Source organism: Euprymna scolopes, chromosome 23 (assembly GCF_053919585.1).
Source record: "Euprymna scolopes isolate OS-2025 chromosome 23, ASM5391958v1, whole genome shotgun sequence".
NCBI classification, from domain to species: Eukaryota; Metazoa; Mollusca; class Cephalopoda; order Sepiida; family Sepiolidae; genus Euprymna; species Euprymna scolopes.
The window spans coordinates 582,049-600,052 of NC_136504.1; the positions used below are offsets into that span (position 1 = coordinate 582,049).

The 18,004-nt window shown below is 32.1% G+C and overlaps 1 protein-coding gene across 4 annotated transcripts in view; it reads right to left on the bottom strand.

Moving 5' to 3' along the window:
- Positions 1-374: 374 nt before the first annotated feature.
- The window catches only part of LOC145245717 (stAR-related lipid transfer protein 7, mitochondrial-like), a 57,507-nt gene continuing 39,877 nt past the window's right edge, over positions 375-18,004 (bottom strand). For 3 of the 4 annotated variants that reach the window (XM_080107256.1, XM_080107253.1, XM_080107255.1), the window contains exons 4-9: positions 15,371-15,420; positions 13,948-14,058; positions 12,609-12,653; positions 10,590-10,727; positions 9,161-9,245; positions 375-7,564 (exon numbers count right to left, since the gene is read on the bottom strand). In XM_080107256.1, the coding sequence (XP_079963382.1) occupies positions 7,425-7,564; positions 9,161-9,245; positions 10,590-10,727; positions 12,609-12,653; positions 13,948-14,058; positions 15,371-15,420 (569 nt within the window). In that variant the 3' untranslated portion in view covers positions 375-7,424. Of the gene's footprint in view, positions 7,565-9,160; positions 9,246-10,589; positions 10,728-12,608; positions 12,654-13,947; positions 14,059-15,366; positions 15,421-18,004 lie in introns of all 4 variants that reach the window. The other variant, XM_080107254.1, reaches the window with a different exon arrangement.

Sequence of the window (18,004 nt, forward strand, 5' to 3'; positions counted from 1 at the left end):
GTTTGTCAATGGACGCAACGGCAAACACGTCACCTTTTTTTTCATTCTTTTCCTCCTTCGCAGTATGGGTTCAAGCCTGCCTACTACCACTTTTTTTTTGCTCAACACACACCTCCAAACACCCGGGCAACGCTGAGCACCCAGGCTAGTTCTATAATAAAGTTTCCATCCTGATATGAAAAATTTAATTATTGTAATTCTGTGATTTTCATATGGATACAAGAGTGTTTTGTTACCGCTTTGCAAAGTTTTCTACTTGAAATGATTGAAATGTTTTTGCATTAACATTTTTGAATACAAATTTGTCTTTACTAACTAGGATATAGGCTGAAAAGGAACAAAATGTTGGTGCATAAACAACTATCCAGTCATCATAAACAAGGAGATCCCAGCATTTATTGATAAAATTCACAAAAAAATAAAAGCTTCATTTGAATATCTGATTTAAAAAATTTTACAATTTTAAATTGCTATTGTCACTTTTGGATTAGCATCTTCTTAATCAGTCCAACTATCTCGAGCGCAGTTCACTCTACTTCGCCACTGCTGACAGGTGCACCCTTACTGATATTTGGTTCATGTCGGATATTGTTTTTACGAAACTGAATAAACTTGACAGTGGAAAGAGTATGGGCCCAGATAATATTCCCAATATTCTGCTCACTCAGTGTGCTCGCCTATCATCAAAGCTCTTGGCTCATTTATTTAATCTGTTGTTTGTAAGACCTCCACCATGGTCTCAGTCTACAAGCATAAAGGTGATAGAGCAAAGTTATTTAGCTATCCTCCAAATTTCTGACTTATCATGGAGCACATCGTAAACGACTGCCTTCCTTCACATCTCATAAGCTTATCCATCTGTCTCTGTTCGGTTTTCTAAAATCACACTCTGCTGCGGAACAAACTGCCTCAGTTTGTGAGGCTAAGAAGTGTACAATTTCGGTTTTTTTTTAAATCTTACCAAGGCATTTGGAACCATTCCTCACTTGGCCCTGCAGCAGAAATTTTAATTTGGCATCCAAAGCAAGCTCTTTCCTTGGATCTGCAACTATCTGTTTGATCGGCTTCAGACTACTTTGGTCACTGGCTGTTTGTCAGATACGCTTCCAGTTTCAGCCGGAGTGCCGCAGGAAAGTTATGCCAACATTATTTTAGCTCTTCATCAACGGCCTGCTAACATTAATGGACAGTGCCACATCCCATTTTAACTGCGACAACTTGACTATTCCCAAGCTCTTATGCTGATGACACACAAATTTCTGTCACACCCAGTTACAGTGTTGGTATACTTGCAGTGTGGGTGGGGGATTGAGGCATGCTGTTCAACCAAGCTAAAAACAGCTGTGCTATTGTCTTCTAGATACCTCTCTCCTGTCCTAATCCGTGAGATTTGGTTTCAAGGCACATTTGTGCCCTTCTCGAAATATCACGCAAATTCAGGTTTGACGACCACTCGCCTTATATATCCAACAGGGTTAATAGGAAGATTTATGTGTTGCATATTCTGAGCAACCAAATTCCACCTGAATCATTTGCTGACATGGTTTTACAAGGTAATGATTTGTCCCCCACTTGAAATACAGGTCTCTAGTGTTCGCCAAATTGAAATTTTCAAAACTTGTTTTTAATTCTTTCAATTTTTCTATATAATTATAATTTTTAATGTATCTTTTAGTTTTTTTTGTTTTTATTTAGTCATTGTATTCTATGTTCCTTTTATTGTATGTAATTATTTTATTGTTGCAGTTTATGGTGCGTTCTGCTATTCCTGCCTATGTTCGTTTTCTCACACAAGTAACCATTTGTCTTGAAAAGCTAAGGACATATTTTGACTTTATCAATTTAACCAATCATGTGCTCAAGATATCACCATTTTGCTATGTTATTGTGCCATTCTGGAAATGTCATAACTATCTGGGAGTAATAATATTTAGCAACTTCTGGTTTGATGATCACTTGTCTTATATATCCAATAGGGTTAATAAGGAGCTTTAAGTGTTGCTTAGCCTCAGCTACTAAATTCCTCATGAATGGCATTTGCTGACTAGGCTTTACAAGGCAAAGATTTGTCTCCACTTGGAATATGGGTTCCTAGTGTTTGCTGGAGTTGATTAGATGTTCTGATTCTCCTGCGTGTCTTCCACGTTGGCCATCAGATATATACATGTTCCCTGCTGTGACCCTATTCCTTCTGGAGTATATGATGATTTGCTTGGATTAGATTTGTCTACACGCCGGAAAGTAACAACTGCTTCTGTTGCCTACTAATTATTTTGTGGTTCAACTCTGCATAATCACATTCGTGTTTATTCAGAGATGTACTGGCGATCTTTTTCTGTATTGGGTTCTGCAGTTCTCAACATGCTGCCTCAGAATTGTGTGAATGAAAATGTGAAAGTGATACATGTTCAGAGTTCTGTATTGGCTAATTAGTGTGATATTCCTAAGTTTTATGAATTCCCTAATTAACAATAGGCAGAGACTACTTAGCTAACATTTATGACCATGACTTAAAAAAAGGAAAACAGAAAAAAGACAGGACTAATATTTGAGAGATATGTGAAGAGAAAGCGTTGATTATTATCCATAACTGTACAAGTCTTATTTTTGTCATAAAATTGTAATTTAAAAAAAAAAAAATTTATTAAATTTTACATTTCATGCTAAAATAAGAAATACTGTTTTCCTTTGAAGAAACAAATTTACATTCGCACCAATAATAATTTGGTAATCCGTAAGATTTTTTTTATGAGAAAAACAAATACAATACTATAACTGCAAATTGTTTCACTTTGATTTGTCAAAAGCATTTTGGTTAGGGTGAGACCTACCTAAAAGAAAAAAATATATATACACACACACACTCCAAGTTATAGGTATTCAAGAGAGAAAACTCATGAATTTAACAAGATTATTAAGAGTGCTCAATAAAAAAGAGCAAGATATATTTTTATCGATATAGACAAATTTACATGGTCACAACATTGGACATGCTAAGGTTTCGGACAGATGGTCAATCCATACCACAAGTCTTCGTTAGGCGTTCCACTGAAGAAACCCAGTTCTTAAAATCTTATGAACCGGGCTTCTTTAGTGCAAGACAAACTTTATTAAGTCACCTGATGAGGACTTGTGGTCTTGACCGACCATTTGTATGAAACATTAGCATGTCCAGTGTCGTGACCATGTAAATTTGCCTATTTGATAGAATCTGACAAAATATAGATGAATAGAATAATGCAGATAAACCACATGATCGTTAAAATGCTTACATTTTCATCTTTACTGTTAAAAATTTCCTCAAATGATTAAAGATGATAAAAAACATTTTTATTGTTATTGACTTTCTTAGAAATAAAGATTAAATGATAAACATCTGATGAATTTATTTGGTTTTTCTGCATTTTTCTGACACATATGTACAGTTTAATGAAATACTTTTAAAGTAAATTATCTTTAACAGGAAATCCATTGTTATGTTTTCACTTTATTCTAACAGTTGGTCAGTTTTATATTTCAATTTTGGTTTATTACTTTTAACAAAAATAGTTGTGTGAAATATTTTTTTTTTTTTTTTTCAATTATATTTCACCTTTTATTTATGATGCTCAATGTAATTACAAAGCATATAACAAAGGTCTATATTCCAAATTTTAAGATGTTGTCCATCTTCCAATTTATTCCTTTAAGTATGTTGACATGCACAATTCAGGTGCTGTCAAGACTTGGAGGAATAAATTGCAAGATTCCCAACACCTTGAAATTTGGAATATAGACTTTTGTCATTTATTTATATTTTTTCATAGTAATATAAATTTCCCTAACTACTAAAGTTAGTTATAAATGAATGTCCTAAAAAAAAAAAAAAAAAAAAAAAAAAAAAAAAAAAATCAATCTTGCAAGAGATTGGTTTGTAAATTATGCATTTCTCATAAGCTCATCAGAATGAAAAACGTTAATCTAGACTTCTAGCTGTGATGTTCAAAGTTGAAATAGATACTTTGGTTATAGTCAGCTAATGTACTTCCTAACTTCCAGCATGGCTGCTACCAGACGTGATGACAAGGCAAATCAGTTCCTTCACCTTTTTTTTTCCTCTCATGCCTATATCTCCTCCGTGCAAGTACTTTTTTTAAAATTACATTTTTCCAATTTTTCTTTATTTAACAAACATTATAAAAGACCAAAAAATCTTTACATTTTCATTTTTTAGAATTATTGAAAACAATTTAAAAAAAATCTTTGTAAACTATTTTGGGAATATTACATATTGGATACATTTATTTTTATTTTTTATTTTTTTTAATGATGTTTGAAATTTTATTTTGATTTCAATGATTTTATTTTTAATTTCATAAAGATATTTCTTATAAAATTGTAAAATAAAATAAAAACTATTATTTTAAGCTTATCATTAAAAATTCAAATAAGTTAATTTTTATTTGTATAATTTTTTAGTAATGTCCTTTTCTCATATTTTATTTCAATAAATCATTTCACAATAGAAATACTGAAGAACAATAAAAGCGAAAGAACTGATTTGCCTTGCACTGCTTCTGGTAGCAGCCATGCCGGAAGTTAGGAAGTATGTTAACCGACTATAACTGATACTTCTTCCTTCATTTGTTTATGCTCGTCGTATACTATTTGGGATAAATTCAAAGTTACACCCCCCCCTCCACCAAAAAAAAAAAAAAATGTTTAGCAAATGCGAAAGAAATTTGATAGAAATAAAATTTTGGTGAATTGAAAATTAAGGTCTAGATAAATAGCAATTTTTGAATAAATTACATATAAAAAAAGAAAATGAAGAAATAATTCAAATCTAAAGGAAAATTTAAAATAAGAAAGTAAATGGCTCTAATTCACTAGAGAAAATGAGAAACTGTTCAAGAGTTTTGAAAGGAAGAGTAACTTTGGAATAGTTTAAAACCAAATATGACAAGTGTAAAAAGCAAACATTTTTTTACTGATAAGAAAGGCATAATTACAAATACTCAGCTGCAAGGTATGCAAATAAATGTTTAAAAAGGTTGGAATTTATATATAGAAACAGTAGAAATTCCTGTTAAAGCATTTCAAGAGATTTCATTAAACAAAATGTCAGATGTATGTATATATATATATATATATATATATATATGCGTACACACACACACTCTGTTAGATCTTCCATCAATTTTTTTTTTTTCAATGTTGAAAGTTGAAACAATAAAACAAATAAAAATATTCAATAAAATTTTGTGTGGATTTTGCACTTTATTAACGTTTTGCTTTACCAGCTTCTCTGTAGTAAACATATGCATGTTTCATGGATGCACTACTGGCCATTTCAATGAGGTCCGAATTACAATTCCTTAATAAATTGTAGTAAAACTGCATGACCTCAGATTATTACTGTTTCTAAATAATCATCCCAAAAGATTATTTTAATTGGACAAAACAAGTTTTTAATAAAAATTTAATTAAGTTAATCAAAATGTAAATAATATATTTTAGAATTATGAAGGTTTTTTTTTTTTTTAATTTCACAATAGATTTTCTAAACTAAATTTTAATATCATAAAATTATGATCATACAAAGAAATTTAATCTGAGCAAATTTGAATCCATTTTTCTAAACAAAACTCTTTATTTGCATTATTTAAATACATCAGGCTACTGTTCTCATCTTGAGTCTGATTTTCACATTTCAATCAATGTAACCTGAAAACCAGTTGTGAAAATCAAAATCAAGGTGAGAACAGTAGTCTGATGAATTCAAATAATACAAATAACGAATCCTCATCTCAAAAATTCAGAAACGTCAAAACTCTTTATAACTTGAGAGAAATAAAAATTTATTTCTCTAATACATCATGAAACAAATTATTTCTGATAAGGGGGAGACTGAAGCGCGTCCTTTTACATTTATATGCAACAATGACAGGGGGATGCATATCACTGGCCATCTGAACAAATGTATCACACAAACTTGCATTAGAGAAAATTAAAATGCAGAAAACAGTTACAGCACAGTTGAAAAATAATTACAAAGTCTATTCCATCAAAGCAGAAAATTTTCGCCCTTACAGAAAAAAAAAAAAAAATTTTTTTAAGTCTTCTGAAAATTCTGAACAACGATACACTCTCAAATGAAACCCCTGGAATTCTGCAGCATATATAGGAAAAAAGAGCCATATATAAGAAAAGCCATACAAGTTATGTATACCACTGTTCTCAAAACTCCTCTACACGGAGCACAGGTACAGAATGTATCTGACAACATGGTCAAAATCCAATGTTTATGAAGGAGACTCGACACCTCCTCTGCTGAATTATCTGTGATGTTTTAGATTAATAAAAAGCTCTTTGTCAAGACAGAAGAAAACGCGACCTCACAGATGGATGTCAGTGAAGAATCTGTTCATGGATCATATTGACACCAACATCAACACAGAATGACAAAGAAGCAATGTAAGTGCAGTAAAAGTTTGTCTTGTTTCTTTAAATTTATTATTACGTTTACAGGCAACAATAATACATTTCATTTTCATCATTACATCACAACTATCATTATTGTTGAAATGAAAATGTGACAGCTTAGGTGTTGCATTTAGTTTTAAAACAAACCCCAAACGAACATCTCTATTAGGTCCTGAGATACATGGGTTACAAAGTTGCAAAACGTTTTCAAAGTTTTGACATTTTTTTAAAATTGATGCATTCTAGGGAAACTCGTATATAGATAAAACTTAAATTCCCAAAAGTTTTTCATGGCAAACAATTGTGGTCCTTGCAATAATATTACAACTAGCATAAATTCTTGGAGACAAACTAATAGTGATGGCAAGAGATTAATTGACTCATAAGTAAAGGAATTTTTCAAATAAAGGATTTGAGATAAGTGTTTTTTTCCCCTATAGTTTTAAATATTGCAAGAATATATAGCCTTCCTATTTCCTCCATAATATATCCCTCCCCCCCCCATCTGTCATATTTTGTAATTTCTAAGCAAGCTTTTGGCAAGATGAAATATTAAACTCTTGTCATATCAATTAATTAAACCGTAATTTTGCATTCATCTTTATGTATATAATTTTTTATTGCCATCGCAAAGATTTGACCATCCAAAGCAGAACTTTGTAGCTAAACATATTTCCGTGTCAGAATTTCATTAGTTAAAGAGAGCACCCGTACGACCATTCGACGTGAAATGAAGTTTGTTTTTAGGTTTATCAACTCATTTCATTTTTGTTGAGCATTTAATTTCCTCCAAACAGACTGCCCCATGCCTGTGTGTCGCACATATCAACACCTGAAATCGCCGATAAATCATTAATAAAGAGCAACTTCCACATAAAAAAAGCTGTCATATTTTTTTATTGTTTTATCATGCCAACTTTCTATTAAGCAGCTTTAAAAAAGATGATTTTTTTTTTCTTTCAATAATAACTCGAGATACGATTATATTGATTAGAGTCTGACGAATGAACGACAACAGGGTTAAGGTTTTTACTAGAGTTGCCGTTTTTGTGAAGTTTCTGTGCAGCTTGATGAAGCTTTTCAAGAAAATCGGGAACACCTGTATCAAAAAAAAAAAAAAAAAAGATAATATCAAATAATAATAATGGAAAGACAGATATAAGATTAGCTGCTTCACAACGAGTTAACAATCCAAGATGTGAATACTATTCAAATTTTATTTTATGCATTTTGTTGTCGAGAAAATGAAAACTAAAGCTGTAGTATTCTTTACAGAAGATCAAAAAAGAATTTTCATTTAACATGTTGACCATTTTGGGAAAATAAAAAGATTACAATAGTGTTACCTCCACTCTTATATAAAAGTCACTGTGTGTGTGTGTGAGAGAGTTCCTCATAGGCTCAGCTGTTTCGGAACCTATCTTTTGCAAATTTCACACAAAGCTAATTTATATGTCTGGCAGTGTTCTTAGATATGTTCTTTTCAGAAATTCATCCAATAAGTATCAAAAATCCGATCTTAAAAATAGTCTTTTCTCTCAAAGATAAAGAATTTTTACATGAGAATATTTTACATTACACCAGCCAAAGGAAATAAAATTTCAGCAAATCATTCCTTAAAAGAAACTGACTTATTGTCAACTGGAGATATAGCTCAGTGGTAGAGCACTCAACTACAGATCGAATGGTCCCCTTTTCAAGCCCAAGTGTACCTCACCATTTTATTTTAATTTTTTTCTTATTATTGAGTTCAATTTATGATAAAAGAAGGACGTTCCATTTAAAATTGTCGCAAATCATTTCTTTGTTTGCATATTTAAAAACTAAACATTAATCAGAAGGGACTTTCCAGGGTATTCACATATCAGCTGATTTGATATTGCAAACAAACACAGACAGAATTTGATGAATGATATTATTTAAAAAATTTTTTTTGCAAATTAGTCAATCAATAGAGGATAGATTCTATAATAAAACATGATATGCATAAATTAAAATATGTTTAAAAGTATTGTACGATTGGACAACACCGGGTGTCCACCTAGTTTGAGATATTCCCATGCTGAGGAAATATATTGTAATTCAAAGTCTAAAAATATAATTTTGCATAAGGATTATAAACCGGTTTCATAATGAAATAGTTTGCATTTTTCGCCATTATTACAGAACACATTAAGATAAAAATAAAATAAGACATTAAGATAAAAATAAAAAATGGGGAAGGGGATTAAAACACTAAACGGCGGGGGTGGGGGGCAGTATACATATTGGCGTCGAATAATCCAGATCTCCTGGAGTGATGTCAAAGGAAAGTCGGTCACAAGCCTAGATGTGAACCTCCAAAAATGTGGAGATTCTATGTCCCACAATTTGATCTCCTTTGATGAAATCTCTCAGGCATCCGCATCCAGGCTTGTAATAGACTTTTCTTTGATGTCACTCCAGGGGATCTGGATTATTCAACATTGGCAGCAGCTGGCTAGAAGTATTAGTATCATTTATAATGCAAACATGGCAACTTGTTTTTTCCCCTCACCTCTCAAATGAAAAAGAAAAAAAATAAATAAAAGAACTCCACCATGAAAGCTTTTTAAATGTTAAAATACAGGTTTCACCCCACTTCTTGCTATCATAATTTGCCCATGGGACTTTTTTTTTGATAAAAACTAAAAACAAATAAAATATGAAAAGAAACCTTTAGAGGCCATCCAGCTATATGCAAAACTTGGGAAGGCAGCTTGAGGATCATCAGAATATGTCAGCACATAATCAAATCCATTCTAAATAAAATAAATAAAAACAATAGTATTCAATAAATAGAACATATTCGTCAAAGTAGGATAGAAAAAAATTTCATAAAATTCTAAAAAAAAAAAAAAAAGAAAGAAAAAAGAAAAAAAAGAAAAAAGAAGAAAACCCTAAAATTTGTCAGTTTGAAAGAATTATACTAAAGATCAGATCATTGAATTTGTGGGCTGATGGTAACGAAAGTAATTTATGCAGGTGGTTGACAGATAACAGAGCTGGAAGAATAAGATCCATTTGTTGATGCAGAAACACCTATGGATGCATCTGTAGAAACAGGTAAAAATTACACAGCTGAAAGCTACTTGCTTGAATGAGAGGCTACATGAGAGTAACATCTCTGAATGCACGTAGCAATTTAGAATGCTGAAGTGTGCACAAATATTGCATTAACCAGATTGATTTTCGATTGATAGAAAGCAGCTGGCTAGTGAATTCAAAAGATCAACTAGTGTTGTATTAGTTGGTTTCTAAAATTCCAATTATATAAATAACTAATATCTTTTATGATTCTAAAATATTTAATCCGTTTCAATAACATTCTTGTTAAAAATTCTCTCTGAATAATTCATATTTCATAACATGACAATCACCCACTTTCACTTCAATTAGGTAACCCAGCGTTTTGCAAGATACCAATACACAACACTAGTTGATCTCTTGAATTCACTAGCCAGCTGCTTCCTATCAATCTAAATTGAACATGCAAAAACCAAAGAAAAGGAAACAAGGTATGTGCTTTATCTCAACACCTAGTACTAATAATATATATATGTATACGCTTTGTTAAAAGAACTGTCTTGTATTAAATGAACTGTAATTTAAGTGTAAACACTGACACTCACGCATTATACATACACAAATTCAAACTAGACAATCAGAAATACCCGTTATGAATATATATATATATTACACACACACACACGTCAGGTGTGTGGGTTCCATTATAGTGGCATTGATTTAATTTGAATAAAATATGCATCGGGTGTGCTTGAAAGCCAAATCACAATGCAATATTACAAAAATAAACATTTTTACTTGTTTGAAATTTTATGATTTAAATATATTTCAGAGTCAAACTCCATCTTCAGTATTTTGTACATGATTTTTCTTTTTTTTTCTCCTTTCTTGCCATGTTGTAAAGTTGGAGAAAGAAAAGTCAGTAAAAATTTGCATCATTTAAACATGCAGGTATACAACACTAGCACATCCGTCACATCTTATAACTCTACACTTGTTTGTCACAAACATAGATTAAAAATTAAAAAAATAAACGATACACGTGCATTAAACACAGCAACAACATACAATAGCCTTACCTCATAAAAATTATTGTGTGGTTTGATGACCATTTTTGATGTGTAGTTGGTCACTCTCACGTAAGATGAATCAAGTGGGCAACATGGATGGTTAATCGAGCTGGAACTAAGTATCATTAGTTTGTTCTCTGTATCCACCTGATTAACACAAAAAAAATTATAAAAAAAGTCAATTTATGCCACAACAAAAGCTGAATCTAATAAAAATTTACAATTTGTTCTTTGTCATAGTTTCTTATTTTTCTCATTTTCTCAAAAACAGTTCTTGTTTTCATGAAATTTGGCACAAGGTTATTTTTTAAACGGAAATTGCTCCACACAAGGCATGAGGTCACTTAATGTAAGGCATTATATAAAAAAAAAAAAAAAAAAAAATTGTTCAAAACTTCTACTCAATCAGGGTTGACAGAATGAGAATAATCTACCTTTGTTGATTAAATAAAAGATTAAATTTGAAATCTATTATATATAAAAGGAACTTTGTGTGTCTATGAGTTTGTTCTCTATGGACTTGAAAATGGCTGGGCAAATTTTTATGAAATTTCAAAGGTACTTTGTGTCTGGCAGTGTTCTTTGATAGGTTTTGGATTGGAATGTCTTTGATAAGTATCAACAATTGAAATAATCTGATGAAAGAAGGATCAGGCAATTTTGAACAAAGTTAACACCACACATAGCCTAACATCAGAAGTGCACTTGAGAAGTTTTATTACCACACAAGCCAAAAGGTTTGACATAAAAATCAACAGGTTCTTTGATATGATAGAGGGCACTTTTGAAATGAATTTTTCTGTTTAAAGCACAAGTGAACCATGACACTTGACTTTTTCATTTTAAACTTAAATTCAAGCCATTATCATCGAATAAGGAGTAAAGCTATGCATATAATATCAACAGTAAATTCTTTGATATGGCAGAGGTGTGTTTGAAATGGATGTTTCTGTTAAAAGCACAATTAAAGCATAATACTTGACTTCCGCATTTTAAACTTTAATTCAAGTCATTATATATAAAGCCTACAGACGTTCAAAGTTCAAACTGAATGATGTGCAGTTGACTCCAAAATACCAGCAGTCCTCGTCATTGAAACATGAAGAAATGAATGATTTATGGAGTCTGCTGATGTACATTTTTGCTCTCCACAAGGATTAATTTCATCAGCTTTTTCATGAGCAGGAAGAGGTGCAGGGAAGACAGGAGTCTGAAGCAGCCAATGATGGTCACATTGACAACGGCCTGCACAACTACTCTGCATGATGACATAAGTATGTAAATGATTTTTTGTTTGCTCACATTTTTTTTTTTGTTTCTTTAGTTTTATTATTATTATTAGCTCTAAGTATTAATTTAAAGCACTGTTTAGGGTTTTATTATTAATATTTTTTTCCTGTGATAACTTTTTGTAAAAGTCCAGTGTCTGGACTGATGTTCTGGATAACAGCAGATTATAATAATAACAGCTGATTATTAACTTTATTGTTCTTCTGTGTTTTGATCATGATTATTTTTTATGAGTAAGCATGAAAATACATGCAGCTAATTACTTTCTGTCAATATGTCAGCTATATATTATAATTATATGTGAACACAATGTTTACTACCATAAGGTTCGTAGGTGGTATCAGAAAGGGAGAAAAACAATGTTAATGTCTTCCAAAAAGCATAGTTTTGTGCATTAAAACTAATGCAAACAAAGAAGCAGACGTTTTAAGCTAGACAATGAAATAAACCTGACGTGAATATCTTTCACAGTTCAGATTCTGTTTTTTTGAAAGTCGCTAAACTTTAACAGCGTTTTTCTCCATTTCTTTTTATTTTTGTTACTCTTCAACCTTAAATGTTGACGCTTCATAAATTAACTACAATATAATTGTCAACAGGCAATTGACTATAATAATACAAAATCTGCATAAATTAAAACCTTATACCTAAGTGTATTTTATGATTGGGCAAACCCAGGAAGCCTGCTAGTATTAATATAAAATAGTTCAAATCTATAGAGGACTTAAAGCAACTTACCTTGTATCTTCTTGCATAAACATATTCTCGACTGTACATTGGGTACTGACAGAAGAGAAAAAAAAAAGCAATTATAACTAAATAACAGAAAATGGAAAAAAGAATCCACTTGTATCAATTCTAATAAGAATGAACATTTTTTTTAAATATTTCTTGAAATCTTGCTTTGCACTGATTTAGTATTTGTTGGTGAAACAATGGAAAAATCTAATTGTTCAATTGGAGGAAAGTTATGGAGAATAAAGGTCTGAGAGTGGATGTTTACCAAAATCAATATGATGGTCAGTGGTTGTAGTGTTAGAAAGTCGTTAGAAAGTGAAAAGTTTATCTGCTCAGTTTGTGGAAAGGGCATAGGATGCAACTAAATTTTTTTATGGTAAACGTTGGGTACACAAGAAATGCTGTGAAATTAGACAATAACCAATGGGTGTACAAAAAGTGTAAGACAATGGACGCAGGTGAGAATGCATATATGGAGAAAGAATATTTGAATGACAAAAGATATTGATGTCGTCTAGAAGTCTTGTGACCTTGGTGTTGGAGCACAGGGAGGAGCTGGTACAGGTACGATCACAAGAATGAAATGAATGGAGTTTAGGGAACTGTTGCTATTACTAACAAGCAAAGAGTTGATGTTTATGCCAAGGTGACACCAGGTTACCTTGCTTATAGAAAATCGACTCTTATTATCAAAAGTTAAATGTTAGATAAAGAACATTATTGTTTGTATGCAGAATTAGTTTGTATACAAAGACAAATATGCTTATAGGTTTTTGGAACTTAAAACAAACGAACCAGGAATGTGACCTTGACGAAATTAATGTTAAAATACTCAAATAGGTTTCCGAATAACAGACTGAGGTAGAGAAAACGTGATTAAAAGGTTACATGTTAAAAGATGCGAGTTGAACAGAATATACAGTTAGTTAAGAGAGACAGAGTTGGTCAGTTGGACAGGGAGTGATACTGGTCGAGCAGGATGGACCTAAGAGAAGGAGGAATAAAGTACAGACATGACCAGAAATAGGTTATTTTGAAAATCAATTTCTAAAAACTATTCAACACAACTCACAATGTAAAACAAACATTGAATCGAATGAAGATGATAAATATCAATAAAAATTGAACATAAAATCGTTTTTTCACAGTAAGATGTTATTTTCTTTACTACACAAGATAAAAATAAATAGTGTCCTTTGATTTGCAGGAATATAAATTTTGGGGCTTTGTATATCAAATCGAAGAGGAGGGGCATTTGAAATTGAGAAATAAAGCATTCTAAAAGGAGAGAAGATTTTTTTTTTAATAAAATAAAATTTTTTAAATATTGAATACTTACAGGAAAATGAGTGATCCAGTGTACGACTTCTGTTCCAGATTTTTCATCCTGATCAACAACATCCAATTTTATAACAAATTTGTCCCATGTTTTTCGATATGATAAATCTACCTTTAATAATAAAAATATTTCAATTTCATTTTTAATAAATAGCAATATTTATTAGACACAATTTCACACTTGTCTGCTCTTTTTTACTGTTAAATCTTAAATTATTATCAAATGTTTTAAAACAGTGAATTCCTTTTTATTATTATTATTTTTTTTTTAATTACTGCATTAAGTGTTTCGGAAAATAAATCTACACTTTTTTTCTATAATGGAACTCACACACTGGACGTTAAACTTTATATTTATACATTGACACTTTATTAAGAGACAACCCATTTGTTGATCAGTCAATAATGACAAACTATAAAAATCTGCATCTCAGTTTAAAGGGGATTCATTTTTTTCTCATTTATGAGTTAATTTTAGTATTTGCAAACTTTAAAGCTTGTCATTTCAAAAACATGAAAGAGTCCACTCATATGCAAGGCTGTACCAACATTAACCGAACGTTCACTTCACACTCAATGCAATTGCTTATGTTATCATAAGCGTAAATGTTTATCAATTCAAAAATAAACATCAAAATAATCAGGTCGTTGGATTTACAATCGGTAAAAATAATCAGCAACAAGCGACAACAAGTATGAGATAAACATCACAGTAAATGAACAAGGTCAGCATGCAAAAAAGGTCAGCCGATATGTAAAAATATAAATATTAACTTTGGGGAGAACAAAAATAATAAAAACAAACAATATGAATAATAATTTTTCTTGTCCCCAAAATTCAAACTGTTAGGCCAAAGTTACCAGAATTATCTCCCTTGGATTTATTCATGACTAATTTTAGAGTGCTCTTCTAATTCTTATATGGAAAATTCAGAATGAGACTATCTCTTACTGGTGGAACTTATGTATTCAAACTTGTATGTTTATGGCTTTTAAAAAGTGTGATGACCATTCTATTAGATACCTTCCTGATCAGTCACATTGACTTTTGGAAGAAAAAGGACTCATCTTTTTATGAGCAGTGCATCGATGTAAGAAACATTGAGTAACGTTTACATACCCTGTCAATTCGTGTACCTTTTTATTGTATTCGGAACTGATGTATTCTTAGTTTGTTATTTGTGTCTGCAGCTCTTTTTTGTGCGTTGTTCTATATTACATGTTTCTCCCTTTATGTTTCTCTTCAACAAACTGTTTAACGGAGAAAAAATTTCCTATCAAATTCAATTTTTTTTTTTTTTTTCCATAATGTGTGTACATTATGCAAAAATGGTGATACATGTATAAGATACTTGAGCAGATGGTTGGCTAAATTGATAACATTAGAATATATTCTTAGCTTTTCAAGACAAATGATTACTTACTTGTGTGAGAAAAAATGCGTAAGCGGGAATATCATAGAACGAACCATGGACTGCAATGACAAAAAATAATTGCATAGAATAACATCTTTTTTAAAAAATAGGTATAAAAATATATACAAGAATTGCCTGGAAAAAAATCCAAATAAAAAGGAATAAAAAAAAATACAAAGAAAACAAAATATATATTAAAAATTATAATTGTATAGAAAAATTGAAAAAGAAAAGTTATTAAAATTTCATAGAATAAAAACAAGAAGATACCTTTAGAAAATTATAATTGCATAAAAAATTAAAAACAATAAAAAAGTTACCTCTCAAAAAAGATGACTCTCAAAAAAGATGACTCTTAAGTAGTCATCCACTAATACCACGTGATTTAATTTTCATGAGATCTTCATGCCAGACCTTGTCAAAGGTTGTGGATATATCAGAGGCTACAGCCCAAGTTTCACCTGCCTTATCCAGCACATGGTCTTTAATAACTACCTTTAAACTTGTTATTAACTATGTAACACCATGTACACAGCCAATATTAAATGTCAAACTGTCATTGTTTTCTTTTTTTGTTTCAATCATTGGGAACCCTGGTCTTGTTTTAAAATAACTACTGGCGGCAAGTGAATCAAGGTCAACACTATTGAGCCCACTATACTTGATGTATTGACAACTTTAACATAGAAAGATTGAAACATCTGGCTTGTGCTTTGAGGAAAAGGATGTTGAATGAAGTGGGGGTGACATTTTTGAGTGACAACCCCCACCCTACAGCTTAGATTGCAGTTTTGCAACTAATACCAACTGCAGACGCATTTCTAACGGCAACTCCGATTACAACAGAGTTGGTTGCAAGGATCATGTAGCAGCATTTCACTAATAAAATGGAACGTTAAGAATAAATTATATTTTTTTAAGGCAAAAATATTTTGTTCATTTTATACCTAGCCATTTTTTTTCAGCTTACCGATTCATCTTTTTATTCCTTGAATTAAACAACACTTTCTCTAACAGAAACAAAGAAATAATGCCAAATGATGCTTATCTCCCAAAGTTTGGATCAGTCAATATCAGATTTAAGGATCTGAAATTCACAACGTGGACACAGAGCAACTGGTTGAAACTCATGAGATACTTGTGGCAACAAGTTTAACTTGGACTCTCTGCTATGTCACACAACATATAACACTGAAAGATTCCCAGAGCTATCCGACACCCTGACGTATTTATCTCAGCTATGAAAGTTTGATACAAGGTCAACATCTGAGTAGCTCCCAAAATGCATTAGATCCTCTTTTTTTAATCTACTGCATTTACAGATCATTTTCTTTTAATACTCATTTCCATCCCAAATAAGGCATATTGCCACATAGAACGTAATGGGGATACTATTTGGGATCATGTCTCACAGAACAGGGGAGTTGAGCAGCAAGATTTGTTACATTTAAACTTCTGCAGGTTTGTAAAATCAGAGAAGCAGGAAGGAGATTCCATAGTTTAGCAGTTCAAGGGAAGAAACTACTAGAGTGAAGGCTATCCAGCATCTAGAAACCGCAACAGTTAAGAGGTGGGATTTTGCTACTTGTCAGATTAGTTCAGAGCATGTACATGAAGAGGGAGAGGGGGTGCAAGTGCTAGGAGTTCAGAGGACATTCCATTAAAGTACTTGTAAAACAGACACAAGGATGTCACATTGCGATAGTGAGACTCTTTTTCGACCCTGTTTAAGAGTGAGAGACTAGTGGTAGATGCACCAAACCAGATGTGACAATACTTCATGCATGGGTGAAATTGTTGCATTGTAAAAATATAGAATGCTCTCTGATGTGAATAATTTTCTAGCACGGTAGAGAGAACCCACTCTCTTTGGAGTAGCTTGTCTTAGAATTACACATTCAAATATATATATATATATATATTTTATATAAGACTTCTATTATTTATGTTAATTTAGTATTAGACTGGGATAGTTTTCAGGAGAGATGGAGTAAACTTTTATAGGTTATTTGGGCAATATGTTATTTGTAGAAAGTTTAATTGGCATAAATAAAAAATTGTCAGATATAAAGGGAGTCATCATTTATCAAGGCCCGAAGGCCTTGAGGATAAGGGTTAATGAATGTAGGGTGATAGTGTATTCATCGCTATTGGTGTTGGTTGTTGCGGCGTTCACCCTAGATCGGTTGGGCTGGCTCCATCCAACAAATTCACCGTATCCCATATAGCGGCCGACCAGGCATGGCGGTCAGAGGCTGTTTCCGCTACAAGAGTAAGCCATTTGTGGTTCCATCAGCAGAGCCTCTAGAGGTGGGGGCGCAAGGATAATTTCAGTATTCTGTTTCACCGTCCTGAGCCAGGTCTTGAGTTGGCCACCGCAGCGTTTCTTCCAATCTGGTGGTAGTGCTGGGTCAATGGCTTCACGAATGAGGTCACCTGGGTTTTGGCGAAGTGCATGGCCGAACCAACGGTGTCTGACAAGGAGGGAGTGTATCTTGCAGCATGCCTAGAGTGTGTTGTTGGAGATAAATTGTTGCCAGCGGACACGTAGGATGCGACGTAGGCAGTGATGGTCAAATTTCTCCAGCTTGCAAAGGTCACTTGCACGCATAGGCCAAGTTTTGCAGCCATGAAGCAGACTTA